General features: G+C 34.6%; 1 protein-coding gene across 4 annotated transcripts in view; it reads left to right on the top strand.

The window, feature by feature from the left end:
• Window positions 1-24,656, top strand: part of gek (serine/threonine-protein kinase gek) — a 215,917-nt gene that overhangs the window by 189,757 nt on the left and 1,504 nt on the right. For all 4 annotated transcript variants that reach the window (XM_075356769.1, XM_075356771.1, XM_075356770.1 and 1 more), the window contains 6 exons: window positions 2,199-2,387; window positions 6,021-6,206; window positions 6,999-7,098; window positions 17,754-17,910; window positions 18,145-18,271; window positions 22,550-22,704. In XM_075356769.1, the coding sequence (XP_075212884.1) occupies window positions 2,199-2,387; window positions 6,021-6,206; window positions 6,999-7,098; window positions 17,754-17,910; window positions 18,145-18,271; window positions 22,550-22,704 (914 nt within the window). The remainder of the gene's footprint in view (window positions 1-2,198; window positions 2,388-6,020; window positions 6,207-6,998; window positions 7,099-17,753; window positions 17,911-18,144; window positions 18,272-22,549; window positions 22,705-24,656) is intronic.

Below are 24,656 nucleotides of genomic sequence, written 5' to 3'. Positions count from 1 at the left end.
TGATTAATATCCTGGTCATGTTATAAGCACTGCACAGGTTAAATTACCTTGCCGCCTACAAATGTGCAAGGTAGTTTATTCGAGATGCCGCTCTAGGCTCTTCCACCCTCTCTGCCATTGGAAAATCCTCTTCTACCTTCAGGGTTGTTGACCATTCATGACCCTATCGATTTGGAAAATTTAGGATAGAAGGATAACCAGGATAAAAGAACCTGATCACCATATCCTTAGACATGGTGTAGAGTACTACCCAGGTTGATGGCTTGGACCATCAATCTGCCATCTACTCATTAAATCCTCCCAAGGGGGGAATAACCTAGGGAGAGGCAGGTATTTCTACAATGGGTATTTTATTTCCCCACCACCCTCTGACTTTACTCTTGCAAAACTGGTAGGAGTTCCCGATTTGCATGGGATGCACCTGATGGAGATAACTGCCAACTCCCCACACCGGCATTGATTAATAATATACTAAATTTGTACCTTCATCATTTCTTTATATAGGCTCCTCTACGATGTACATACTTTTGCCAATGATTTGGAAGCTAAAATATTCCTTGTTCATAAAAAGTTTGAGGACAAGTGTTCAACCAATTGTGCACGCGCTCCTCGATGCCTTCATTATTTTTGAATTGCTCACCTCCAAGCGATTCTGTCAAGGGCGCAAACAAAAAATAGCTACAGGGAGACAAATCTGGGCTGTAGGCAGGGTGGTTGAGGGTTTCCCAGTGCATTTTTTTCCAATTTATCCCTTGTCAAAATTGCAGTGTACAGCATGGCATTGTAATGGAGAAGGATGACATGTCTGATTGGCTTACCCCATCTTTTGTTTCGGTAGGCAGCTGTTGTTAACTGTAGCAGCTGGCAATAGTAAGCTGCATTCACCATTTGTTGATTATAGAGAAAATCAATGAGTGAAACTTCCCTTGAGTCAAAAAAGATCATTGCAAGAACTTTTCCAGAAGATAGGTGGGTTTTGGCCTTCACTGGGCAGCCCTCATTCTTTCTTCACCACTCTTTACTTGCCATTTTTGACTCCAGAGTATAATGATTGATCCATGTTTCATCACATAAGATGATGCACCTCAAAAAATCATCCTCTTGCCGAAATCAATTCAGAAGTCTCACAGATCTCCAACCTGACTTCTTTATGATTTACGTTTTATATTTTTCTAAAGTAAGATGATCAATGGTAGTGAATTGAGCACTCCCATAGCTGATACTGACTTCTAATGCAATTTCTTCTACAGTAAACTGGCGATCACGTTTGTTTAATAAGCTCTTAAACAGCATGGATGTTGTCAGCTGTGAGACTTGACCTTGGATATTGATCATGACTTTCATTATCTACACTTCCTCATCACCCTTAAATTGTCTGGCCCACATATACACTCAGTTCTGGAACAGTGAAACGTTCTCAAACTGTACCTTTAAATGAGTTAAAATTTCTGTGGGTTTAACGCTTCATTACTTTAACTTTACGATTATACATTGTGCAACAGATGACAGAACCTCTTGCCCACACATGACTGTACTGATGACAAAACAGAATGGAGGAGATGACCAGGCTTGTTCCCCCTCTCTAACATGCTGAACATTAAAACCCCCCATTTCACTATCCAGCTCGGAACTGCATGCACCATAGAAGAGCAAAATTACCATTTAAATTTGATTCACCATTGTACTATGAACACAGTTTTGAGGAATTAACAAAACAACTTTAGAAATTAATAAGTTATTTTATCAGTATCTTCATCTCCAAATAGAAATAAATGTGTTGTAGAAAATTGCTAATTGTCAGAAATATGAGATAACCTTTGAAGGAGCTAAAATCTGGATGCAACTTTAATATGCTCAAGAGCAGTTGGTTAGAACCAGTATTGTTTATTTCAGTTTCTTCATTAGACCATAAGCCAGTAGATTAAGTAATGGAAGCGACTAAGGGAAACATAAAATTATATAAAGTTTGAGAAGTCAGTGTTAAGTTAATAAAAGTTCTTCCAGTGTTCCTATTGTTAAAAAAGGTAAAGAGCCAAAAAGAAGTCAAGGAAGTAGTTAACTGTTAAAAGATTGTAAGTTTCTTACAATAATTGATTATCTTTTTCAGCACCTTACTATAAAGATCCTCAGCAACTAAATTTTATTTTATTTTTTGAGCGTACATTTAATATGTAAATTAAATTGTTTTGTTTGTTTAGCACTGGTCCATCCAGACAATCAACTAATGGGATTCTTATCTTACAGTGCAGTTGATGCACTAAGAGCTGTTGAATTACCTCGTGGTGAATTCCTTCTTGTCTTCCAGTCGCTTGGTGTTTATGTTGATGCTCAGGGTCGAAAGTCAAGAGACTCTGAGCTAATGTATCCCGCCATACCTACAGCAGTTAGTAAGTATCTGTTTCCTTTATTATTTAGCTGAAAAATTGGAAGTATTTTTTTTATGAAATTTTTTTATTCCATTTAACTAGAGATGAATAAAGTGGGAATATAGGGTGACTCAGTTTGTATAATTTTATCGCTGTTTCTTACAGATTGTTTCCAATTTATAAATTCAGATAATTTGAATACCTATGAAGTAATCAGATTGTTATGCCACTTTTGTGCAGTTCACTTAGGTTTTATTTGTTACTTCCTCATTAAAAGTAAAGGAGGAAGTATTGTGATTCTGAAAAATTTTGGTTTTCAGATTTCAACAGAATATCCATTTTGACCATCCCTGAATCCAATTTGACTAGTTTCGGCATGATGCCTGTATATACGTACATATATATCTCACATAACTCAAAAACAATTAGCCGTAGAATGTTGAAATTTTGGATTTAGGACTGTTGTAACATCTATTTGTGCACTTCCCCTTTTTATTGCAATCAACTGAACCAAAAGTGTCCAAATATGCCCAAAATGCAAAAAAGTTTGGATTTTATTTGGACTTTTTCTTAACTGCAGTAATAAACCCTCATTGAGTGCTTTTCAACGGTATATCATAAGTGGTACGTATTTTCATTGGTTCCAGTTTTAGCCAAATAAAATTTTAATTAATGAAATATTTGAATCTTAAATGGGGAAGGCACATTAGTTCAAATCAGACTTCATCCCTTTTTTCTTTTTAACATTTTATTTTAAATATATTGATTTATTAATAATTATTAATCTCTGATTGTAAACAAATTTTTATAATAAATAATAATTCAATAACAACAATAAAAGAAAAAAAAATATGAAGAAATATCAGAAGTTATTAATGAAATAAAATGTTATATACTTTTAATTAAAAAAAATGTATATATGTAATTTAATTGGCATAAAGGAACTCATTTGGTGTCCACATCAAATTTTGTAATTATTATTGTATAATAGTACGTTTTAAACTGTTTATTTCATATAAACCTGTTTTTAGTTTTAAAATTAATTAATTGTTTTTATTTTCATAGGCAGCAGATTATCTCATTTTTAATGGAAGTTTTGGCTTCTAGAAATCGAGGCAAATCATTTTAAATAAAGTATAAAATGCTAAAGGCATGGGGTAGCCAGTGTTATAGATTAGCTAATTCCATTTTCTTAATGGCTACTGGATGGATAATGACAGAAATAAAGTGGGGGAATATCTCTTTCATCCAGTGATGAATGGTATAGTCCAGATTTTTACAGCTTCTACAGTAGTTATGTTTGTTTTAGGTGTAATAAGCGAGTGATTTCAAATTTCAATAAATAAACTAATTTTTGTACATCATTCTGTTGCCATCTGTTCTCTTTGTACATTTCCAGCAGCAAAGCTTACTCTCCATCAATTCAGTTAGTCCTCCTTGTTGAGTTTCACTTAACATTTTAAATATAAAACTATTTCTTACTCTTCCCAGTCAGTTTTTTATGTAATCCCATATTTTTCAAGTAGTCATTTAGTTTGTATGTGTTGGTTTGAGTTTATAGACTGTGTAATTTCTATTAAAGTTATCCCTTCTTCAACCCATTTTATTTAAACTAATTATAATTCAGGCTGGAATTCGCTATATGTGGTAAGTTTTAAAATGTTTAGGCACTCTGTTGAGAAAACTGTGTTTAATAGAATAAATGACAAAAACATTAGGGATTGTCAAAAAAGAAATCAAAATTTGTAAAATCTTTTATTTGAATTTGTTAAAGTCAATCTGCAAATTGGTATGCTTAACTGTTTGTAAATACATATTACGGAAATTGCATACATATATGCTCTTTCTTGAGTAGTGTTGGTTCTTTGATTATACTGTGTGCTGATCTTGTACAGTAGATTTCACCCTTGGAAACAAAAAGAAATCTGTACATAATCTGAGCTAAGTAAATGAATGCATGGGTAGGATAAAGTTTTTTTCACTGAGGAACAAATAACAGATGAATTGTATCATAGTATTCTCTTTGTGTTCTTTCAAGCTTTAGATATCTCTCAGTACTTAATTTTTCTTTTAAATAATTCATTATAACTTTTTAAACCATGCCACTTCATTTGTACTCTTTTACATCCAATTGATGTTACTTCAATATTTATATCCCAGATCATTACATCATCAGCAATGATAATGAATTAATTCATCTGCATCTCCTTAAAAATATTTTTTTAATTATTGAAGTGTACAAAATATAAAAATTATTATATAGTATTAACAGAATTATACAGTAAAATCTTCTTATTTGTGGGGGTCAGAGACCGTAAAAATGCCGCGAATACAGAAAACTGTGATTATAGAACGGAACTAATACTCAATTAAGGAAGAATGGTTACGTTCTATGTAAAATGAAAGAAAAAATCGTGCATACTTAGTGTGATGTTATTGATGAAATACAGATGGAAACATTAATTATAAGCACTGGTTTAGTACAGTACATAGGTACATTACACAAAAAATATTTAATAAAATATAGTATATTTCCTAATTTACTTGTAAGCACTTACTGAACTGTTTGATTTAAAAACTCACTACAGTATATACTGTATTAGAAAACGATATTACATGTTTAAATCATACTCATCAGCTTAAAAAGTCAAAAAAACAGTTCTACGTACTCTAAAATTAAAATTATTATAAAGGAAATTTACAAAACTAACCTACAGTATTTCGGATTACATTTACAAAATTTGTAATTTTTCCTTGTCTCATTCTTGTTTCTAAATCTATGTGAGGTTCTGTGTATTCTTGCATGGCTTCTATTCAAAGATGGATCTATAAAAAACTGGATAAGATCATGGGGTAGTTTAATGCCTTTGGTAAGTGTTTTAACATTTAACTGTTTTCCAGGGATCATATCATGTATCTCATCACATTCATACTTTGTGCCATTAAATCTTTTAACATTTTTATATTTTAATGTCACTACATAATGTAATGTACGTGAATACGGAAAATTTTAGCCGCAAATATAGAAAAGACATCGCAAAATGTTACACCGCAAATAACAAAATCTCGAATAGAGGAAGCGCAAATAAGGAGATTTCACTGCAAATAACAATATTATTAACTATTAAACTACAGTTTACCTGTTAATCTAGATTCTGACTTTCTGAGATAAAATCAACAATATACTTCCTCTTTCCCACCCACTCAACCACCCTCTCTTTCAAATCGATGGTCAGCCAATGCTGTTACTGACCATTCTGATTTGGCATAATTTTTAACACAATTTCTGCCAGTTTTGAAAAACAGAATCAATCGTAAGATTTTTTACAGTTCATGTATTCCTTTTAATGATATACTTATAAAATTTTAAGATTTGTAATTTGAAGCTAATATTTTTATACATGTATATTGCTCCCAAAAATTGTAATTTTTTTTTACTGAAAAACATTCAACACCACTTCATTAATTTAGCAGTCAGTTGTAAACTAAGCTGTATAATCTAACTGAAAGTGTGTTACCAAGCAACACCAATCACATAGTACCATTGAAAAGTTGAGTCATTCAAGTACTTATAGTGTTTGATTTCCTTTTGAGCAGATTTTCCTTTTATTACTATGATTGTTATTATTCATTTTGTCATAATTTTTTTTTTAGGTTACTGCGATGGTCATTTGCTTGTGTATAGTGAGACACATGTAGATGTTTTCAATGCTGGTACTGGTGATTGGGTGCAGACTATCAACATTAAACGTGCTCATCCTCTTAATTCTACCGGCACTCTAACTATATGCATTATTAACGATTTACCATATATAGTCTACCTCAGCAATATACACCAACGTATGTATTAATTATATGCTATTCATTATAAGTAATAATTATTAATGCTTAAATACATGTAGTTTACACAAGACGTATAGTCCACATACTTATATAAGCACTTGAATTTCCTCTAAATTATGGGTTTTATTTGTGAAAATCCAGCTTGCTGTTTCATAATATTTTGTCTGTGTAGTTTTATTCATTGTTGCCAAAATTTTACTTTATTGAAATGGGAACAATAACATGTTGCATGTACACAGCTCATAAATAGTACTCTAAGGTTGTTTACTTTTAACAAATTTAATTCTTTATTTTATTCTCATTATTGAAAAACACTTGTATGTTGCAAAAAAAGAGTATTTGGCTGAAAAGAATGAAAAATCTCCCTAATTCTTTATATAAAATTGCTGCAACATGTACTACTAGAAATGTTAATAACTAATACTGAATCGTTGTTTTAGTTTGTTTTTTTACTTCACAGGTTGTGTTCACAAGAATAAACTAATTTGTTTTGCACTATCTGCAAATGATCTTCATCTATAAGAAATTTAATTTTAAGCTTATTGTGCTATGACTTGACGAAGCATAGACCCTCAATGTTCTGTCACCTGATGTTCTGAAACTTTTTACACAAACTGTAGTCACATATTTATCATGTTTTTTTTTATTTATATGTAAAAATAGTTGCCTCTGCTATAATGACCTCTGTTTTCACTGGCCATCTACCCATATACAAACAAACCTCAATACTGAGTATGTCAATCTTTTGAGGGATTGTAGAGTAATCATAGTTTTTTTATTTTTATCCAGGTGAGTTAATAAATGTAACATGTTGTGATGCATCTGGCAGAGTTGTACCAAGACCTAGAAGAAGGTTTTCAATGAGGGAAGGTCACCGAGCAGCCAGGGCGTATGTATTATTATTCATCTTCATTTAATTATCTTTTTAAATATTTTATTGATGTGTATTATAATGATTGTGTGTGGTTTTATTATTACTTGTACATTCAAGTACAAAACTTGAAAAGCATTTTTTTTAAATTGGTTCTTAACTGATAATGCAGTTCAGAAACTGTGGTATGTGAACCATATAATATATAACCACATAATTTTTTTTTTTTTTTAATCGGATTTTTTGTATTTTTAATTTTGTATACAAGGTTTTGCTCTGTAATATTTTAAAAATAAAATATTATTTATCTTGTATAATTAGTATAATTATTTTTTCAGGTCAATGATCTTATAAATTATATGCTGATTACATGCATTTTTCATTTTTTAGAGCTGATGCAGCTAATATTTTCTGTAGATTACAGTATTATTTAATCCCATCAAAGTGTATAAAATACTTACCAATTTGCATGAAGTTTTTTGAGAATTCTATTTTTAATACATAAAAATAGAATAAGTATTTAACCAAAAAAATTATGTTAATGGAAAATGATTGTTTTACATAACTGGCATAATTTTTTGTTGATAAAGATTCCATTCTTTATTATTTTAGAATACATTGCTATCATATCTTTTTATAAGTACATTCTTGATTTTTTCCAACATTTTAAATAAAAATTGGTGGAGAGACACAGGGGAATATTGAACTATATATAAATAATTAAAAATCTTCTAAATTTGTACTATCTGCTGAGCTCCCACCTTTTAGGACCCTTCAAATTGCATATTTGCAATTTGTATCTCTCTCTGAACTCTTGAGTTCAATGGTCTAGAACTGTCAAATCTCCTCATAAAAATCCCATTGCCTTCATTAATAATAGGAGACTTCAATGCTCACCATATTTTCTGGGGCTCATCTTTCTGCTCCTCTTGAGGAAATATGGAATAGAGTGAGACAAGACTTGGACCTTTGGTTACTGAATGATGGGTCACACACATTCACGTCCTTATCATCTGGTACATTGTCCATCCCAACCCCATAAGGGGAAGACACGCACCTTTTGACGTTACCGGTCACCACACCAACCCCCTCTGTTCGAAGCCCTGAAGGGCTTTACTGGGGGTCATAAGCCAGGCCTTGGTTGGGATGCCACTGATTTAAATGCCTCGGTGGACTTTTACATCAGCAAAATACAAATCAAATTTCGCCTTCACATAGGCCTTAAACAGACATCTTCACATCCAGCCTAACATGATTCCCTCAAACTAACTGACAAACAGTGGAAGCGCGAACCAAACGCCTAGTCCAGATTTGACAGCACCGTTTGTGACTGAATGCCTCAGAAAGTGAACAAGTGAAAGTTAAATCAGTGCTACACTCATACCAATCAAACTTATGTCTTATGCAACATAGAGATTCAGACCTACACCCCAAATAAGTCAACCAATTAGGTCACCTAACGAGGGGATCGCAACCTCATTCTGGTCCGTGCAGGAGCCGGGGACAAACTTCGCACCCCTATACAGTCCTATCATGCTGTCTTGCATGGCATTATCAAGTCATGACCAGGACCACCACCGGCAGAGGAAAGCCACACTCCCGGTCGCACGGGTTAACATACTCAGGCGCTGTGTGGCCACCCCCACCAGTAGAAGCTCGAAATCGAATCATCACAAAGAATACCAATATAACCGTAGGACGATGCCAATGCGCCTACCTCCAACAAACCCAATGCCTAAGCTGCAACCCTAGCACGATCCTACCACGATCAAGTACCTTAATTAAACTCCCTCTGCAGACCTACACACTGCAAGAGGGCAAAGAAAACCAACCACTATAGACCACACCTCGCAGATCATCCAGTTAATATGGAGATCCAGAAAGGAATGTATGCTCTCAAGTTCTCTAACAGCTTGTGAACATTCAACCTTGTATAGGGGATAGATGTAGAGAATGTGGTCACTGTATCATCAGTCCCATAATCTGGGCATTGATTCGAATCCACCAAACAAAACCTAGCCAAACTTGCCCAAAAGGCACCATGCACGGAGAGAAACTGTGTGGGAGAGACCCATCCAATCGCACCTAAATCAGACACTATAGGAAATATACCATGCGTGTAGCGACCTCTGAGGGATTCATCCCATCTGACCTGCCAAGACAAAAGGCCCTGGTCTTCAATCTCCTGCTTTCCCTCTGACATCAATAAGTTATTTACCTTGGAAATACAGCATTCCTTACATTCATTAGCCAAGATATCTATTGGTTTGTCTCTGGCTATAACACAGACTGCCTCCCGCGAGACTGTTCTATAACCGCCTATAACAGCCAGCAAGAAGAGTAGCTGGGTCTGCAGTAAAATGTCCCCGCAGTATCTGAAAGCCATACAGTGAGCCCAGACAGGCGCAGCATACAGCATAATAGCTCCGCTGACACCTTGTAAAGGATACACATTGTATGGTAATTCAACCCCCAATTGGGATGAATGACACTACGGATTCCATGAAAAGCACAAACGACCTTTTTTGCTACTTACTGTAGATGTTCCTTGAACCAAAAAGTCTCATCAAGGATAACACCCAGGTATTTTTGAGTCGTAACGTACCGAATGGGGAGACCAGCCATCTGGACCCGGATTCATCGGGTAGCAGCCAATCCTTAAGCAACATCATTGTGGTTTTCTCTGGACTGAAAATCATCTTATGTTAGAGACTCCACAGTCGAAGTGTCTCACAAGGATGAGCAGCTTGGAACTCTACCTCGCCACGCGAATCCCCTTCTATCAATAGCAGTACGTCATCAGCATAAGCGATGACACAATAACCATATGGCAGCCTTAAACACAATATCAAATCGAATTTTATGATCCAAAGTAAGGAACTAAGAACACTGCTCTGAGGGCATGCTTTAGTTAAGGTCTTACGAACCTTAACTTAAGGATCTTTGTCACCACCTTTGAACAACACCAAGTCTTCATGCTTCCAACATACCAGAAAGTGCCCGGCGAAGAGCAACCAATTATATATTCTAGTTAAGAGGACCAAGGACTACTGGAAGCGCTCAGACGAGGAGCTTCTCTGTGATGCAATCATATCCAGCGGTCTTGTGCCATGCCATATTAAAGATCACTTGGCGCACTTCCGCCTCAGTGATCTCAGAAGATTGTAAGTCGGTCTCAAAAATCGCGACTTCCTGCCTGACACACTGGTGGTATGAAACCTCACCAACCAAAGTGTCATCTGGGAGCAAATCATTCAGCAAAATGTTAAGGACATGGTCCTTATCAATTACCACACCCTTATGGGTTGACAAGGCTGACAAGAGGACATCTTTCCTGCACTGATATTCAAGGACTCTATACACAACGCCCTAAGGGTTTCTATTCCCTTTACTCCTTTACAAAAGAGTGCCAGGAATTACGCTTGGAGGACCTAATGCTATGATAGTATCTAGCCCTCGCTCTGCGGTAATCTGCAGTTAGGGCTGCATGGCTCTCATTGCGCAGCCCTTCTGAGTTAATTCACAGACTGCTTCATTGCTGTCAGATTCTGAGACCACCAACCGGATATATGTTCCCAGCTAGCGCCTGTAGGAATGGCAGCTTCAACTGCCGCCACCAACGCAGAAGTGAAATTTTCTGCCATCATTTTCTCGAGGCCATCAAGGTCTCGAGAAAAAATCTCCAGTCTGGACTCCACAAAGAGGAGAATTTCAGCCAGTCAGCCCTCCTATGCAGGAAGCACCACCGGTAAACAGGAAAGTGTCTCATGGCCATCATGGAGCTCATCCACTATTTCAAATAGTATCAACTGATGATCACTAGAACAGTCATCGATCACAGACCAGTCAAGGACCCTGCCAGGGATGTCCCTACAAATGGTGATGTCAATATTTGTACCTGAAAAGGCCCCTCGTCCGTTAACTGTACCGACATAAGTGGCCAACTGGTTTGTAACATTAAGGATCTCAAAATTGTGCTGCGCAATGAAACTGTCAGTTAGGCCACCGCCATGATCAGTGATCTCGCTGTGCCAGAAAAGAGACTTCGCATTAACATTGGTACCAATAAGGATTGGATCATTACCCACAATACGAAAGATCCTATCCCATCTTGCTAGGTATTCCTCAGTGGGGGATCCCTGTATTGGTAATATGGACTAACAACTTTAAGGTTCTGTTCACGAATAACAAGTCTGACCACAACATGATGCACATCAGAAATGTACCATATAAAGACAATATCAAGCGACTTCCTGCGTAGAATAGCAGACATACAATTATACTCTACACAAAACTTTTGCCAGCTGAGAAAGCCTTGGAGATCACCCCTAATTACATATGGTTGCTGCAAAAGGACAACATCGAGGCTCTGTCTTGCTACAATCTCGCCTAACTGAACCTGGACTACATAAGCACCCTGGGCATTTAGTTGACTGAACCTACCATCTAAGGATTTAAAGTACAGCACAGCAGCCCTTACTAACAACCACACTTCTTACTGACAACTGAGTGCTCATGATTCTTGTGCAACCTTACAGCACAGGCCGGAGCCTCGAACCTATGCAAACAATTGTCTTGCTTGTGGCCCTCCTCGCCACATTGGGCACACACCAAGGAAAACTTACAAAGTTTGACCCTGTGACCATATCTGCAGCACTTGAAACATCTTTCAACATCTATGTACTCTTTTACTTGGCAGGCCCCTAAATCAATAAATAGTCTGCCTGCAGATGTAAATTTTTGAAAGAGACCAGAACTTACCTCAAAGCTCCATGATATTTCTGGGTATCACGCCTACTCGTTTTAAAGACCAGCCCTGCTAATCCCACCAACCTCCCCCAATCCCGCTAATCCCACTGGAAGGCGGCTTCATCCAAATCAGCTTCTGCTCCTAATGAGGGACAAGACATCTTTTTTGGTCAGGTTACGGTCGATATTATAGACTGCAATACGGTGCCTGTGTGTTCTCTTCAGGTCTATTTTCACATTCAATCGTTTAACCGCCATGGAATCTCTATTTGCCTGAATGGACTTTGTATCATCTGCTACCACAACTAATCCCCAGTCTCTTTAATGTTCTGATTTTAAGACCTTTCCAGTCACCCCGAAGAGCAACCTGGAGGTCTTTCTTCAGCTGACTGCTGGACACAATCGAGCCCTTTGCCCTATTAACAAACACAACCTCAGACTGGCTAGTTTCATGTGTGTCCCTGACCACCTCAGCATACCTATGAGGTTGCAGTGGGGCCGGGGCCAGTTTCTGAGCTACAGTGTTTCTTTAGGCCTTGAGGCAAGATTTTCAAAACCCTTGACAAGAGTTGTGAAAGCCGCTTGGAAGAATTCAAGATGAGGCAATAATCTCCTCTTGGTAGCTGCACTAGTACACTTGAGGTTTGCTAAATAGGAAGACAAGCCACCCAGTTCCGCCAAAACATCACGGGCCTACAGAGCAGAGCTGCCAGGCCAACATCAACCGCTGTCTGCTCGCTGTGTTTACTCCCTCCTCTTAATTGGTCTGTTTGTGATGACTTTCACAGCAGTGATCACAGTCCAATTATTATTTTTTTTGGTGTCGACTACAAAGTGATAAAAATGCTACAGAGTTGGATTGTTGAAAAGGTGGATTGGAATGGTTACCATAAAGTCTTCCCATCACAGTATGATGGTGGTGCAGGCGTCCTTGATCAACTTTCCTCTTTTGCATCATGATACTTAAGAATGCTAATAGTTATATCCCACGAACATCGGGAAACTCTAGACATCCTTCTGTTTTGTGGTGGAATGTTGGTTGCCAAAATACTATTAGCAAACAATGAAAGGCATTGCATAAATTTAACTGCAGGTCCACAATTGAACATCTAGATTTGTATCGTAAGGTTAGAGTGGTATGTCATCAGGTATTCTTGGACACTAGGAGGAAGTCATGTAGGAAGTACGTGAAAACAATCTCGCGCACTACTCCTGCATCTGCTGTGTAGAAAAGATCCATGCAATTTGCGGATCACCAAAAAATCTATTCTCGGGCTTATTCATGAAGGAGAACTCCTTTCATCATTTTCTGTAGTGGCAAGTAATGGAGAGAATGGTGAACTGCAGACTTACATGGTACTTGGGGAGACATGACATTCTATCTACAGAACAGTGTGGTTTCCGACAAGGACGATCCTCCATTGACCATTTAGTGTCTTTGGAAACAAATATTCAGAATGCTTTCCTACTACGCCAGTGCCTTGTCGCTATCTTCTTTGATATCAGTAACACATTCGATATGGCTTGGCGGCATGATATTCTAAACACCCTCAAAGAATGGGGAGTCAAGGGGAATATGCTTGATTTTATTAGGGGTTTCTTAAATGACCAAACTTTCTGTGTTTGTGTTGGCAATACTCTCTCGGGTAGTGTCATCTTGGGGAATGAAGTATCTCAAGGGAGTGTAATTAATTGCCACCTATTTTTCTATAGCCATCAGCAGTATTACTACATGTGTGCAGACACGTATCTCATGATCTTTATTTTCTGATGATTTTGCTATATACATTGCATCCTGTTTAACAGCCACAGCAGAGAGACTACTACAGAACACTACATCTCACCTTGAAGTTTGGTCCAAGGTTACCCGGCTTCACATTTTCACTAACAAAGTCAGTAGTCTTTCAGTCAAAGTGTAGTCTTTTCTCATCTGCAGAACTCCTTTATTCTGCAAGTCTTTCTTGGTGGAGAGCTAATTGCTCTCCACCTAGAAAACTCCCTAAGAGAGAGAGCTAATTGCTCTCTCTCTTTATTGTCGGATTTTTAGGGTTATTTTTCAGTAGCCGCCGTACATGGGTCAAACACATCAAAGAATTAAAAACAAAATGTTCAAAACTTTTAGATATGCTACAAGTCCTTAGCAATACCAATTGGGGTGCCGATCAGTCATGTATGTTGTGTTTTTTATTATTTCTTGGTTCGTTCTCGTTTGGATTGTGGTTGTGTTGCCTACTCATCAGCGCACAATAGCATGCTTAAAATGCTGGATGCTGTACATCATGCTTTCCTTCAGCTTGCTACAGGTGCCTTTAGATCGAGCTCTGTCATAAGCATCCTTGATTGCGATGAGCCATCATTGTGGAATAGATGTGACCAGGTTTTAGCATCTTACTTTACCCGTCTTAAAGGACAGCAAAATCACCCGGCTTTTGACACAGTCCTTGGAAATCCTTATCTTCGAAGATGTTATACTGCACCTGTAGGTATTCATACCCGGTGTGTACTACACCTTATAAATGTTGATGTATGTTTGGTCTACCCGGTCTTACTAGTGTGTTTACTGCTGAAGTAGATGCTATAAATAAGGCTTTGAATATCATTAACTCTAAGTATCGTCATATCCTTATTTGTAGCGACTCGTGTAGTGCTCTCCAAGCCTTAGGAAATTTTTATATCAGACATCCTATTGTCACCGAAATTTACAATGCAATCGCCAAGTTTAACCATTGCATCACACAAGTGAATCTTTGTTGGATTCCTAGCCATGTGGGGATTCCGGGTAATGAACATGCAGATTCTGCTGCTAAAGACGTATGTAGTCAACCATCCTTCACTACCCGTGTTACTACATCCAACTTTATTAAACATGTCAATCATGTGTTTAAACATGTCAATCACAAAAAAAAAAAGTCAATCACGTACTTCACACGAGGTGGCAAGAAAACTTTGCCACAGTAGATAACAAACTTCGACATGCCAATACTGTGTGTGTTGCCATGGGATTCCTCCCACAGGAAACTTTGCCAAGAGAAAGTGCTCCTCTGGCAATTGCAGATAGAACATACAGGAGCTACTCATAGGTATCTGATGTCAGCAGAAAATGCACCGATATGCATACGATGCAAGTGCCGCTTGACTGTTCACCACATCCTTGTGGATTCCATACGTTATGCGGCCTAGCATCGTAAATTTAAATTGCCCAGAAATTTTTGTTCCTGGGCAATGATAAAGAAGTTTAGGACTGGGTATTTTTATTTTTTTCAAGCTGTTAGTATTTTACAAACTTTTTAATAATGCTCTTACATTTTTTTGTTCGGTAGTTGTATATTTTTGTGTTTAACATTTTAGTTTGAGTTTTTTATTTTGTCCTTGTTTTTAGTATTTTAGTTTGAATTTTAATCTTGTTTTTAAATCTCTGCTTTACATTTTTATTTTGTTGTGATTTTGTTGTCTTAGTAGATTTTATATTTTATTTTCCGGGCGATGACAACACGAGAATGTTTTTTTGCCCAAAAAAGAAAACGAAAGTGTTTTTGTTCTTGATTTTCTTTTTAATTTTATCTTATGTGTGATGTGTCGTGGTATAAGGCCAATTTTCTTCAGATCATCTCTTATTTCTCTGATCTATCTGCATCCTGTCTTGGTGTTTTTTTGAGTATAAAATTGTATATATATATATTTGTATATATATATATATATATATATATATATATATATATATATATATATATATATATTTGTATATATATATATAATCCTTATAAGATTTATATAGAAATAAAAAAGATTTTATTTTTAAAAATTTGTGTATTCAGCCATAAGTGAGGTATTTGTTTAAGAGCTAAAGATCTCCCAATATAGCTAAGCCAATCTCCTTGGCAGAGTGATATGTAGTTGAAAGACAACTACGGGAAATACTAAGTTTAATTCTTGGGCTTGGCTTTTTTGCTTATTATTTATGTATTATATTCCTTACACAAGGAATGATTGTATAGCTAATGTATAATTCAGTAGTTAATTAATGATTTAAAAAGAATAGGTTAGAAGTTTTAATATATTAGAAGTGCAATTATAATAGAGGAAGGTGGAGGAAATAAAAGATCAGTGAATGGGGATGTGCATTTTATTTTTGGGAGGGAGTGTGATTTTTTTTTAAGATTTTGAAAGACTGACTTTTTGCCATGATATAATCAAGAAAAGCAAGAAGGTTTTGTACTTATATACTACATCCCAATATTTGTAAATTTAGCAGAGGCATCAATTATAAACAGAAAGAAAAATTAATTACGAATTCTTCTTAGAATTCAGGTAAATTCAGGAAAAAACTACTACTGAAATTGAATGTTAACTATTTTCCTGTTTATAGCAAAGATTTCATGAAACAAGAAGAAATTTATGTTCTTTATGATGAAAGGAGTAGTGTAAACTCTCACTGATCAAATCACAGAGAAAATTAAAAAAAAATATTTAATTCTACAAATGATGACTTTTGAATTTGTTAAATAATGTTCAGAAATGTTAAATTTTATATATATATATATATATTAGATTCCATAACCATAATGATTTTTCACAACCTGATGCAAGGTGCAACTCATAAAAATTGTATAATCATTAAAATGAATAATATGAATTTCATTTCAAACTTGATAAGAATAATGAGGATGAATTTCCATCACCTTCTTTACTTAGCTGAACATACAGTTGCATACCAGTAAGCTAAGCCTCTGAAATGCAACAGAAATATTCAGCCATTCTAATGACACTTTCATTCTGTTCAATACTGGGACTGGTTATTTTATTAACAATTACTCTCAAAGATATTGCAACTCTGAATAGTGCCCACTTGTACCTCACGCATTTTACTTGCTGCATCACAATCGTAAGAAAAATTATGATAAATAGTGTAAAGTTACAAATTAATGTAAAACACACACTCTCTGTCTCTGTAGCACTTTTTTTTATGTTTATTCTTCAGAACCACTATAAGGTATTACTTCAGAGGATGAATGAGGATGATCTATATGAATGTAAATGAAATGTAGGCTTGTACAGTTTCAGGTCAACAATTCCTAAGATTTGTGGTTAATTGAAACCAATTAACCAATTTTATACGGATTTAGTATTCAAATCCGTATAAAAGTAACTGCCTTTAGTAGGATTTGAACTCTTAGAACTCTTGACTTCAAAATCAGCTGATTTGCGATGATGAGTTCACCACTAGATCAACCTAGTGGGTTGTCTCTCTAGCACTTAGTGGGGGAAAAACTGTCATTTTATAGAAAGATTAGGCTATTGAAAAATACATAGATGGGTACAAAATTGTAGATAGTCGAGACAAATTTAGTAGTTTCCTCATAGTTTATTAAGATGATAACATGAGGTGTTGACTTAAACCTCATATAACACAACTATTAGTTGTTCACAACAGATGAAAAAATATATGGGTGATATAACTTTTCGTAATAAGTGACAAGATTGAAGGTATATTAATGATGTCTGTAAGAAAAGAGGCAGGAAACTTCTATAATCACAGAGATAAGAAACTCATCTAAGGCTCAACAAATCCTTTGAGATTGTTGGTGAATTAATTTTAAATAATTAAGATATTGTTCTGTAGTTGTTATAGTTCATTCACAATAAATACTTTAAATGTATTTTGTGGTAATTATATTATTACTTTATTGCATATTTAGATTTGTGTCTTTTAATACTATAAATTGAATTAATAGTACAAATGAGACTGAAAATTGCTGTTTGAGTATAAATATGTCAATTTGGGTAACTGAAAATTTTATCATGCAGTTTTAGTTTTGCTATGACTTCATATTGCATGCGTTAATGCATATTTTCAAATACTGGAAAATAGTTATATGTAATGTTAATGGAATTATCATTTATTTTGCAAACTAACTGAATTTCAGGCCTGATAGAAGATCAAAAATGATATCAGCTCCGACTAACTTTAATCACATTAGTCATATGGGTCCTGGTGATGGTATACAAATCCAGCGACTCCTTGATTTGCCTACAACATTAGAGACTGCAGACCATACTACTACTGCTCATACACCACAGAGGGTATGTATGTGATTGACTTATAAATCATTGCAGTGCATTAATATCAAAACTCTCTTCACATATGAGATTTGTGAATATTTTTTAATAACGTATTATTTGTGTATAGCATATAATTAATTAACTGTAAAATTAATTTATCCAGTCTGTTTCACTTAATTTTTTTTATTGTTATTTATGTATTGCTTATTTATAATTACGATTATTGTTATAATTTATAATGATTTTTTTGTAAAGGTATTCCATGGAGCAGCAGTGCCTTCAAAAATGGCCCACCCACCTCCAAGGCATCCACCTCATCCTGAGCCGAGACATTTACCCAGAACACCTTCATCTCAAATGCAAACTTATTCTGGCCATAATGGTATATTATATGTGTATATATTTACTTAGGTACTGTAGGGTTACTTATCTTGTAGGTACTGTAGCCACTAGTTAGACTTATTACCCAAATCCTGGACAGGAAATGGAGTTACTAAACAAAAGCTCTCATAGCAGAGTGTTTTACCATGTTATTTACCTAGAAGAAAATCAGATAAGAATATGGATTTTTTGGAGAAATGAGAGAAGATAATATGTAAATCAGAATATTTAGGGAACCAGTAGAAAACCAGTACAAAATTATTCTGACATAATTTTGTAATAATTAATTTACAAATATGCTCAAATTCCTGAAAAAAGAACCAAATGTGCAAGAAGTAGCTCAAGTTTCTTTGAGGAACATCTTTACTCATCCCTAGGAGAAAATGTCTCTACCATGAATGAAATATCTAAGCTCCCACTGGAATGAAATAATGACACGCTCATTTATTGATTGCAGTTAATGTATAACATTCCTTTAGTTTATGTTGGACACCTTAATTTTTAGCATCATAATTATAATATCTAGCATGTATGTTCAGAATATTCATAAATTACTGGCATTAATTGTAAAAATATATTTTTTCAATTTTATGTAATATTTATATTTATTTGTTTATAAAATGTGTATTTTTAAGTTTTGTTTATTGAAACTTTAATCTCCCTTAAAGTACTCTACATTTTACTGTATTATTTTATTTTTCCCAACAGTTTTGCCACTGAAATATCTTTGGAATTCCTGTCAGTGAATGTTATCTGTGGCCCACTGCAATTTTTCTTTTACTTCATAATTTGATTTAAAGGTTTGTCATATGTGACACTAACATAAAGTCACTGGAACAAAATTAGGTATTTAGGGAGATTGAGACACAATAGTTCTTTTCTTGTTATAATACAATAGTTCTTGTTCTTTTTTTGTCAAAATTGTTGAACACAGAGTGATGTAGGTAAGGATATTGTGAGCAGAAACTAACCACCAATTTATTAACTATATTTTTGGGTGTTTCTGTCACATAATCTTCTGACAGTTCTAGGTAGAAATGTTTCTTCATTGTTTGTCCAGGAAGAACCAATTCTTTGTGAAAAATTCACTACTCATAAAAAAAGCTCATTATTACTTTCCAATCAAACATGATATAATTTTTTTGTCTTTTGAATTAGCAATTTCCACTGTCTTGATTGTTGTTTGGTTTCCAAACAGCAGTCCAAAAACTTTGGGTCTTTTAGTTGATCCAAAGTGGAAGGTTGGCCAGGTCATCTTCAAGTGACATTTCCTCCATTTCAAAGCTTTTAAATCATTCACAGACTTTTAACTTATCTTAAAGCTTTCTCCTTAGAACATCTTAAACATTACTGTTGTTTCATAACCCATTCTCCTTAAAAGGAAGTAATTCAATTTTGCATTGACTTCTTGTTCTTTATGATCAACCATAACAAAAATTGCAGAATACATCTGAAGCATTGAGAAAAACCTACTTTGAACACTTTATGAACAATATGGACCAACACTACAAGGCACACTGGAGCAGAATTCTGAATGCTTTGTACACCTAGCACTACTACCCGAACCGCATCTAGATTGCCCACCAGATCCAAAGTCCAGTTATTAGACACCCATTCATTCATACATGTCACATTGTTCTATTTTTTTAAGAAGTATTCTTCAAAATTTATTGTTTAGGTTCCTAATCACAGCCGTCATAAATAAACAAGCATGTAAATGGTATCGAATTCAATAATCTTAGCTTATTATGGGTTCCAGTTAAGGGTCAATCCATTTGAAGTGACCCAAGGGTGGTTGCTTAACCAATTAAAAAAAATTAAACTTACTCACTTGTTTCCTACATGTCTCAGTATCTTAAAGCATTTTTTTTAAATTTTTTATTTAAGCAGTTTACCTGTGGCAGCCATTTTTGTTATGGTGTGCACATCTATTTGTGATTGTAAGTGTTTACAGAAAAATTTGTAACCAAAAAACTATTGGTCCTGGAAGGAGGAAACAAAAAGCAATTTATTCATATTTTCTCAAGGTAAAAGATTGGTCCAGTAGTTTATTTACCAATCTCTTCCCTTTCTATGAAAAACTTACCAATAAAGTTGAAAGTGAAAAACAGTGAAATTTCACTTTTAGTAATTTTTTTCAAGAGCCAAGGATGCCATGTACAGTTTGAATTAATTTTTTATATCCAGGTATACGTTAGTAATTTTACCATAAATAATATTAATGGTGATATCCTTGACCCTAAATTTTTATGAATTTTTGAAAAATAATTTTTTTAGAAAAATTGAAATTTTGGCTTCAAATAACTCTGGTGTTGGCAGACTTTGCAGAAAACTTTTCATTTCTTGTTCAAGATAACATACAAAGCTTCCATTGGGTCGACAGCCAAGCCACAGTTCACCCTTTTGTGTTCTATTTCAAGGAAAATGATGTATTACAGCACAAAAGTGTGTGTATTTAATTGACCACTTGAAGCACGATACAGCAACATTTTATTGCTTTCAAGAACTTTTAATAGACCAGTCTTTAATGAAACCCCACAAGAAATAAAACTAGCAGGGTCAAATATGGGGAGTGAAGTGGCCAAGCAATTGGACCTTCATGACCAAATCACCGACCTGGGGATCGAGTTCAAAAAAATCTCAGACCTCTAGGTGGTTATAAGGTGGTGCCCCATCTTGCTGAGAGTAATGGTGTCCATCTTGATCATCATGTAATTGAAGAATTAGAAAATTTTGAAGCATGTCCAGATAAACAATATTATTTATGATTGCCTCCTGGATGAAGGAGCCATACAATCTGTTTGTTTAGGACACAAAAAACATATTAGCTCTTAGGACTATCATGAATGTGCTGCAAAGTTTCATGAGGATTTTTGCTATTCCATATTCAGCAGTTATGGGTGAATATGGAGTATTTTTACAATGTCTAAAAATGTATCATTGTCTGCAGTTGTATCTCATCATTTCCATACAAAGCTGCAGCTGAGCAACTTTATCTTTGTCTGTTATGTGTTGGACCATTGTATGGCTTCAAATGCAATCATTTATGTAATATATGCCAAAAAATCATTTGTTTAATGCTAATCTCATGTGACATGTCAAGTTGATTTCTTTGCACTAAGTGCAAAGCTTTCTCTGAACTATTCCACAGCCGCTTCAGAGATGCATGGGCATCCTGATAATTTTGTATGGTTTACAGAATAACCTGTCTTAAAGAAGGTTTGGTGCCAAGAGTAAATTGTATACCTACTAGGAGGCTCCCTATCACACATTCTATGAAAATTACGTTGAACTGCAATTTCTGACTGCAAATAGTAAAACCAAAACACAGCAATTACGTTCTGCACCAGTAAATGTATCCATTTTTAAGAACTCTGGTGACAGCACTGATGGCCAAATTTGGTAGTAATTAACTACATGAGTCAAAACTTAATTGTTTCATTATGAAACGAGACTGATTTGACAGCCATTTTAGCATGTTACAGTAATGTTATCTGTACTTGAAAAACACAGTGTAACAGTTTTATCCATATTTAAAGTTATATGGTTACAGTCGTTTCAGAAAATAACTTCACTAAAAATAACTCTAGATACAGTAGTGTCATATACAAAGAGGGTAAAAATTAATGGTTCAAAATTTTGTGACAGATCATTATTAAACAATAGGAAAAGCAAAGAGTTGAGGGCATTTCTCTTATGTTATTCCATATTCTACATTTTTTAATGTATGTAGTAAGGTTAGTAAGGTATGATTTTAACTAGTTTGCAGCTCCTCCAATACCACATTTACTGTGATTACAAAAAAATTGAAAATAGAATCACTTTGTTATTTATGCTATTTAGAATATTTTCAAAAAAAAACTGGGAAACGTCACTACACAATTTTTCCTAAAACCTTGCTGTAAATTTGTTTATAAATTATGTTTTTATTTAATAACTATGTCAATAAATTATTTATTTACATTTTAATGTATAAATCCTATTTTCCATGAGTTTTTCAAATACTTGAGAAAATGTAAACAATAACGAAGTTGGGCTATAATTTTGGAAATTAAAGACCTTGGCCGTTAAGGAAGAGAATGAGTGGAAATCTTGAAGCAGTTGGGAAGTAACTCCTTGAAAGACCCTCATTAATATGATTTGTAAGAGGGACAATAAAAACACAATGTATTTATAATTTATGACACTGAGTCTGTTTTATCTAAAAAATTGTGGAAAAAACTCATTTTATTTTTTGTTTGTAACCCAGCAATTTTCATGATATTTACATTGAAAACAGGTTCAACATCCAGAAGGGGTCCAGCTCCACCTCGACCATCAGTCACACCTCCATCGTTGCCACGTACTCCAGAAGCTCCACCTACACCTGCACCAGACCATCCTGGTGATTTATTACATCATTCTGGTACTTCTTCATTGCATGACATTTGTAAGGTGTGTGGTATTTATACATTATTTATTTTATCATAGAGTTTTTGTTTCATTTTTAACCTTTTAAACACTTATCATTCTGTTTCTATAATTTACTCTGCAACATTCATTCATCCCATTTTTAATTTTTAATCTCTAATTCCCTTTTTGGTTAAATTAACTCATCTTTGATGGCCTATCAACCTATTCTTTTTTTTATTTTAATGACTGCCATAAATCTCACTTTTCCTCAGTTTGATTGAAAATTTCTTTCAGCAACATTAAAGGAAGGTAACTTGTAAGAAACAAAATTGATATTAATGGATACTAGAAAGTATATATATACAGAGTGAGTCAAAAGTATGGAAATCCCTCAACAAATTTAAACCATTCCAGATAGAATACTGTAACTTTCAGGATAAGGTATCGGTCAACTACTTTACCATGAGAAGTAGAATTTCAACTCCTACTTGGGGGAGGGGGTGCAGGGCTTGTAACTTAAATATTTTAAAAGGTAACACTTTGTGTGAGAATTTTAAAAATCTCTTTTAGACAAGAATAATGGTATAAATAAAAAGTTGGTACGATGTTTGTACCAAAACAGTGGCAGGATAAAATTTAGATTTTTAAAAAAATTTCATTTAAGGAACTGTTATCGCAGATAAATAAATTTGATTAAATGGATATTGTTGAATAAATTTATTTTTAAAAAATAATTATTTATTAAGCAAAACATTTGCTTATTTACTTACACTTCATTTTAATAAGCATTCGAAATATCCTCCTTCTGTTGTTTGACAGTGTACCAGTCAGTTGTAAAAGGATGATATTGCATATTCAGTGATTCCCTAGTGATATTTTGTGCTGATTCTCAAATTCTGTTTTGTAAATCATTGATATCTTGTGGCTTATTATGATAAACAATACTTTTTTTAAGTGGCTCCATAGAAAGTAATTGATTATGACAAGTTGGGTGATCTCGCTGGCCATTCTATTTGACCCCTTCAAATAGAATCTTCCCTTCAGTCAAGTTCAAACCCCTTCAGTCAAGTTCAAACCCCTTCAGTCAGTTCATCTTCCAGGAAAAAATGCATTCTATTCTTTGTCACATGTTACCTTTTTCCTCTTTTTTGGGTAAAAAATTCATTTTGATTGTGTTGAGATAATGATCAGAATCAACATCAAGTCTCCTTTAACATTCATCAGTTCTCTTATTCTCCTTTTCAAAATTGCTACATGATCTATTTGGAATTCACAAAGTCTTTTACAAGGAGATCACCATATTTTCATCTTCCTAGGGAGTCTTTTAAAATGTGTTGATAATTTTGGGATCTTTAGACTGGCATATGCAGATTAGTCTTTCACTGTTCTTATTGGTTCTTTTATGTACTGTATAGATACCTACTTCTTTCTCTTTTCTTGTCCCAATCTTTGCATTGAAATCACCTTCGAGAATCTTAATATTGTTTTGGACCATTTCTGCTTGTAACATGTTCCAAAATTCTTCCATTTTTAGTAAGTTTCTTTTATTGTCCTCATTTATTAGAGTGTATGCATTGATGATAATGTACGTCTTGTTAGCACACTTTACGGTCAGAAGAGAGAGAGGTCTTTCTGTTGGTGATTTTAAGACTCTGACTGAATTTATGATTGTATGGTTTATTAGTTCCTAATTATCATCTTACCAGGTTTACCTTTATAAATCCTGAAATTCTCAGACTCTAAATTGTCATTATCTTGTTGTTACCTTGTTTCTTGAAAGGGTGCTATTAAATTTTTTTTTTATTTAAAAATATTAATTAGATTTTTTTTTAGTTTGCTGGTTTTCAATAATGAGTTGATATCCAGTTGCTAGCATATTCTTTTGCTTAGGCCTGATTTTTAACAAAGGATTTCCAAAAGGCTCTGGTTGCTTCATAAGCATGGTAGTTGGGGCTCTCTAGAACCTTGCCCCATACTACATTTTTTAGTAGCAT

This window comes from Lycorma delicatula, chromosome 2 (genome assembly GCF_047948215.1).
Source record: "Lycorma delicatula isolate Av1 chromosome 2, ASM4794821v1, whole genome shotgun sequence".
NCBI lineage: Eukaryota > Metazoa > Arthropoda > Insecta > Hemiptera > Fulgoridae > Lycorma > Lycorma delicatula.
This window is presented reverse-complemented; position numbering and strand designations above follow the sequence as displayed.